Source organism: Montipora foliosa, chromosome 6 (genome assembly GCF_036669935.1).
Source record: "Montipora foliosa isolate CH-2021 chromosome 6, ASM3666993v2, whole genome shotgun sequence".
NCBI lineage: Eukaryota > Metazoa > Cnidaria > Anthozoa > Scleractinia > Acroporidae > Montipora > Montipora foliosa.
Genome location: NC_090874.1, coordinates 57,198,440 through 57,204,264, shown reverse-complemented (window position 1 = coordinate 57,204,264; position 5,825 = coordinate 57,198,440). Strand labels below are relative to the sequence as shown.

The 5,825-nt window shown below is 39.5% G+C and overlaps 1 protein-coding gene across 1 annotated transcript; it reads right to left on the bottom strand.

Moving 5' to 3' along the window:
- Positions 1-285: 285 nt before the first annotated feature.
- Positions 286-2,153, bottom strand: LOC138005822 (substance-K receptor-like). Its single transcript, XM_068851999.1, has 2 exons — positions 1,941-2,153; positions 286-1,188 (listed from the first exon to the last, which is right to left on the bottom strand). Exons 1-2 carry the CDS (start codon positions 2,151-2,153, stop codon positions 286-288), a joined length of 1,116 nt encoding a protein of 371 aa, XP_068708100.1.
- Positions 2,154-5,825: the final 3,672 nt, after the last annotated feature.

Sequence of the window (5,825 nt, the reverse complement as noted above, 5' to 3'; positions counted from 1 at the left end):
TACTTTCTTTTTGCTGATTCAGTGATTTCGTAAGTTTGGGGAATCTTTGGTGCAATTTGAAATAAATAAGCACTTGTAAATGTTTTCAAAGACCACAATTTCCACTCGCCCTGCCGGGCTCGTGCATTTTTGGTCGTCTTTGCAAAAATGTACTCGTGCATATTTATTCCAAATTGCACTCGAAATCATGTGATTACCTCTACAAATAAAAATACAATTACAGCGTGAACGAACAATGGAAGCTAACGAGCTGAGCCTGCTCAACTCAGTCGATAATAATAGTGATTAAATGACAGTTTCTCCGAAGGGTTTCAAAGCTGCGGGTTGCATCTTATCTCTTTTTGTGCTTCGTCTTGTTTCCATGGTGCCCCGGCTTCGCGTTCTCCTAAGTAATGAGGGCTCGGATCGCAGCGGAAACAGAGGTCTCAAAATCTCTTTGAATCCGTGTCGGAAATCTTGACTGAATACAACGTATATGCAGCAGTTAATAGCACTATTTGCATGGGCGAATAAAAAGCCAGTGGTCTGTAGCTCTACGGGAATACCACAAGAGGCGGGGAAAATGTCAGTAAAATCTTGCAAAAGCAAATTTATATGTATCAGAAACCAGCACAGTCCAAAGGCAACGACCACGGTTACCAACATTTTTAACACGTTTTTCTTGGACTTGTCGAGCAGCTGGACATTGGCCGGCGTCGTGTTGCCTGGAATGTGTCTTCCCCAGACAGTTACGATGATTTTCGAGTACAAAATGAAAATCACGGACAGAGGTAATGCGTACAGTAGCACGAATGATACAATGGTGTAAATCGCTGCTGCCTTGTTGTGGTCAAATGCTGGGGACCAGTTCTCGATGCAGAAGGGAACACCATAAAAGAGCTGAACCTTCGCAGCATAGAGCATGGGGGATGCAAATGCGAACGACGCGATCCAGATTAAAGTCACCAGCCATCTTATCTTTCCAACGGTGGCGACTTTCCATAGAGGAAAAACGATTGCAAAGTATCTGTCAAAAGCCGAAGTGGTGAGGGTAATTATAGAACACGCCATGGAAGTTCCCTGTGAGAAGTTGAGCATCTTGCAGGATATCTGTCCAAAGGGACCATCAGTCAGCCACGAATGTTTTCCGCGTAACATGCTTACAGCGGTCGGTATCATGTTAAAAATTGCCATAAAGAGATCACTAACCTGGATATCACACAGATAACATGATTAGCAATCTTAGGTAACATAACTTTGTATAACAATTCAAATTTATAAAAATGAGCGCTTTGGACATTGTCGACAGTATGAACCGATTTATTGTCGCCGTCTCATTTCATTTGAATTCACCCAAATACCAAGTGAAGTAAGCACGAAAACGATCGATTCCCTTTACTCGAGAAGAGGAGCTTCACCCTCTTTAGCCCTAAGTTTTAAAAAGTGCCCATCAGATAATTTCTCCTCACAATATCACAGTTCTATTAAAACACAGTATTTGTGAGAACTTAGGAAATTATTACTTAAGTTTAATTTGCTGATATAAAAAGAAATTCTCCTTATTAGTACCAAATCAAATGCATGGAGAAAAGATGAGGGACTATACATTTTGGTGTCCGAAAAGCCATTTGTGAAAGTGAGATTCGTTTCTTCTGAAAAGCTTTGTTTTTGACTCATGACTTCAAAAAAAAAAAAAAAAAAAAAAAGGAAGAAGAAGAAAAGGCTAAATTGATTGCAACTAGTTTTGAGCCATCATACGTCGCACCTTTTAACTGAGACCAAAAGAAAACCAGTCCGCAACCATGCAGTCGGAAACGCTTTTTGAAAGAAGGATTTCTAGAAAATCACGCTGGGTCTGCTCTGAACTGGTGAATCCAAACGCAGTAATTTTTCTCAGTACACTATTTAGGATTTCTCATCTCTGTATTTATTATAATAAATTATATCTGCGTTCGTCTTACCGCCATATTGACAATGAGATAGTTGGTTGTCGATTTCATCCGTCTGTGTGTGAATACTATACGAATAACCAAAGCATTTCCAAATATAGCAAAGAACACGAGAATCAGATAAACGAGTTTCTTCACCCATTCCAGTGCAGGGGACCACATTTCCTGCGAGCACTCAGGCAAAAAATTGTAGGTGACATTAAGTGTCTCACTACTGTTGTTCATGGTGATTCTCTTAGCTTAGCAATTCTTCTTCTTGATCAGCTATGAAAATGGAATAAGAGTGATTCATTTAGTGAGGGCTTTACCTAGTACCTCTTGCTCACGAATGGTAATGTTATTCAATGGAGCTCAAGGATTATGACATATATAATGGTCTTCTTTTTGTTTGGAATAGCATGTTTATTTGAGCAGCGGAGTTAAATAAGAAGAGACAATCTTTAATTGGGATCGAGTCAGTGTTTTACATTGTAAGTTGACTTAGGGCTATCACAAGGCTGGTAATGTCAACGACTAACACCTTTTTTTTTTTCAAATCATGAGGAGATTAACTTGGGTCAGGAATGTGGGTCCCCTCTGTTTAGGTAAAAAAAAATTATTTAAATCTCAGTGGGAGTTGTAACAAGACTCACACTAAAAAGGCAGAGCGAGAGACAAAGGGAGAGAGAGGTGTTAAACTCGACACATTTGTCGGGCCAACTTCCTCATAAAGTTTTTAATGACGACAAATACCTCAAATTACTTTAAATTAATTTTGAGTGACGTGTCAAAATAGTCCAGAGGCAGAATAAATCAATTTGAAATATTTTCTAAAACACGCTTTACAACGGCCAGCATCATGCAATGAAAAAATGGAAAATTATTTCTTTTTTCTCTTTATTTCAAATTAATTTAAACACAGGCAAATTATATCTTAACTTTCAGGCTACCGAGATGCAACTTGTTTTGCCAGGCATACACTTTTCTCAACAGCAACGGTGTTTTGGTTCTTTTCTGATTTTAAAGCAAACCATTTTAAAGTTTTATATTAAGTCTTATGGAACTCGATAACTGAGGAATAAAACTCAACAGCTATTACACCTTCGAACCTCTGCTTCCCTAATTCTCTGGTTAAACATGAAACGTTAGTGATGTATTGGTGTATTTGTTCATTTAAACACAGGCAAATTATTTTGTCAGTTAACTTTCAGGCTAACGAGATGCAACTTGTTTTGTCTGGCATACACTTTTCTCAACAGGAACGGTGAATTGGTTCTTTTCTGATTTTAAAGCAATCCATTTTTAAGTTTTATACTTATGGAACTTGATAACAGAGGCCGGAATAAAACTCAACAGCTATTATACCTTCGAACATCTGCTTCCCTAATTCTCCGGTTAAACACGAAACGTTAGTGATGTATTGGTGTATTTGTTAATTTAAACACAGGCAAATTATTTTGTCAGTTAACTTTCAGGCTACCGAGATGCAACTTGTTTTGCCTGGCCTTCCCCTTTTCTAAACAGCAACGGTGAATTGGTTCTTTTCTGATTTTAAAGCAATCCATTTTTAAGTTTTATACTTATGGAACTCGATAACTGAGGAATAAAACTCAACAGCCATTACACCTTCGAACATCTGCTTCCCTAATCCTCCGGTTAAACATGAAACGTTAGTGATGTATACACCGTATTCAAAAATGGCGGACACGCGGAACGACCTAGGTTCTAATACATGAAAGCGAGGTTTGGTAGGCCGTATTTCAGTCTGAAAAATTTTAGTGGCGGCTGTCAGCAGATTTAAGTTATACGAAATTCCGGTCTTATCAGAGTTAAATCCTCCTAAAATGGCGTCCTCAAGTAGTGCAGTGAATAATGGTGGGAATCGGTTGAGATTTCACATTCAATCATCAGAAATAATCAGATTGCCCCAACCGATCGATCATCGATTATAATCGGAAAAATGTTTAAATCTACCAATAAGCATTCCACGTATTTTTCATCTAAATAGAAGTCAAAGTGGGCCCTTCCTTCACTTGATGAAAACCAAAATATTCCCACACTTTTGACCTGGCGTTTCCAGGATAACGAAAGATCTCCAACTCGTCCATTTTAGCCGCCATGTTGGACTCGTCAGCAACATGTAAGCGAGGCATGTCTGAGAGAGGACACTGGGAATTGGGGAGAGATTGGGGAAAGCGAAACAAACATTTGCAAGCCAAAACGAACAATTGTTCATCTTGGATCAGAGGTGACATTATCTTCCTCTGGTGATTTGTAAATACATTTGAAATCTATTTCAAAACTTATTTTAAACGGTAGTGATACTACAAACGCGAAACAGTGAGCTTGTAATTTATGTTTTGGTTCAGTTGTTTACGAAATACAAAGCGGCTTAGCATGCCACATCTTTCAAATAAGCGTGAGGTATTTTAACTGGCAACAACACAGCGAACAGGGTACCGCCAGGTAAACACAGTCAATCTTAGATTATATCTGCTGTTGTGACTTAGAAGTTAGGAGTCCATGAAAACAGACAACTCACACAAGATATTAAACGAACATTTTTATTGATTTTAATACTTTTATTTGTCCCCAATAAATTTTTAATTTTTCGGCGACAATCGATTATGAAAAAAGCAAAATCGATTGTCGCGTCGCTTGAACTTTTCGATCAACTGTCGATTATAATCGATCATCGGCCCACCACTAGCAGTGAATATGACTCAGTTTTTCTTACCGAAGATGACATTCCCGGAGCTTCGTTAGCTGGGCTTAATCCTTCTTCGTTGAGGAATTAATGAAGTGTTGCGGTTTTGGTTGCGCGATGCGGTGTCGTGGGGATTCCCTTAAACTTGCAACGAAACCTTTGCTTGTAAAACTGTAATCACAAGGCTTTGGTTTTAAAGTTTAACAGTTGATGTTTTTCAACGTTTAGCAGTTACCCTTTTTTAAACTCGTGGATACGCGAAGCGTAGAAACGGGTTTCTTGCGGGGCCTCCGATATGCAAATGTGTCACTCACTCAGGTGTAGACACTGTTCGTAATTAGTCGGCCCGAACGAGACTGTCCGAACCCGAGGCCACGTTGGAATAGTAACCGCGCAGTCCGAGCCCATCGCCATATTGAAATAGCAACCGCGCAATCAGCGTGAGTGATGCATCGTGGCAGCCCGCATTGATTGTGCATTGCATTGGGGCGATTTTGTAGCTTTTACGCGACCATTAATACCAAGCGTCTCCCTAAATTGAAGTGGAGTTGACTTTAGTACTATGGTCAACTTGAAGACTGAATTTCAGGAGCCTTTGACTCGCCCAGGCGTTAAACATGACGAGGAGATGAGCGTTTGCTCTTCGACCCCTCAAGCTCACGGGGGGTATATAAATTCCAGCTTGCTGGAGAGTCACCCGAAAATGAGTAAATCTCATGCTAATGTGCTAAGCTTTGATGAGAATGTGTCTTATTTGTCGGCCATGACGAACTTATATGAGCGAAACGAACACTTCTTAATGAGCGAAACGGCCACTGAAAACAGGACAAACATGGGCAGAATTGACGAGATCACGCGACACCAAAGAACTTATGTGGCCACCCAGGACAACAAACATTGCTCTAAAGACCTGTGTACTGATTCAAGCTTAAGGTGGCTGGAACCAGTTTCACTACTTTCAAGGACCTTTTTATTAGAAGGGTTGTCACTACAAAACTGTATCACGTAAAAGAAATGTTATGGTACCCTATCAAACGCCAATTGTTACTTAACAAAATGCGCTTACTATTTTGACGTAATAGGTTACCATGGCAACATGAGAGCTCTCCAAAAACACCCTATATTTCGTCTTTACTTGCTTATATCTTAAAAATGAACTCGGTGACCCCCATTTTTTATTGTAGAATAGTAATTAGCAATTTGACATAGGA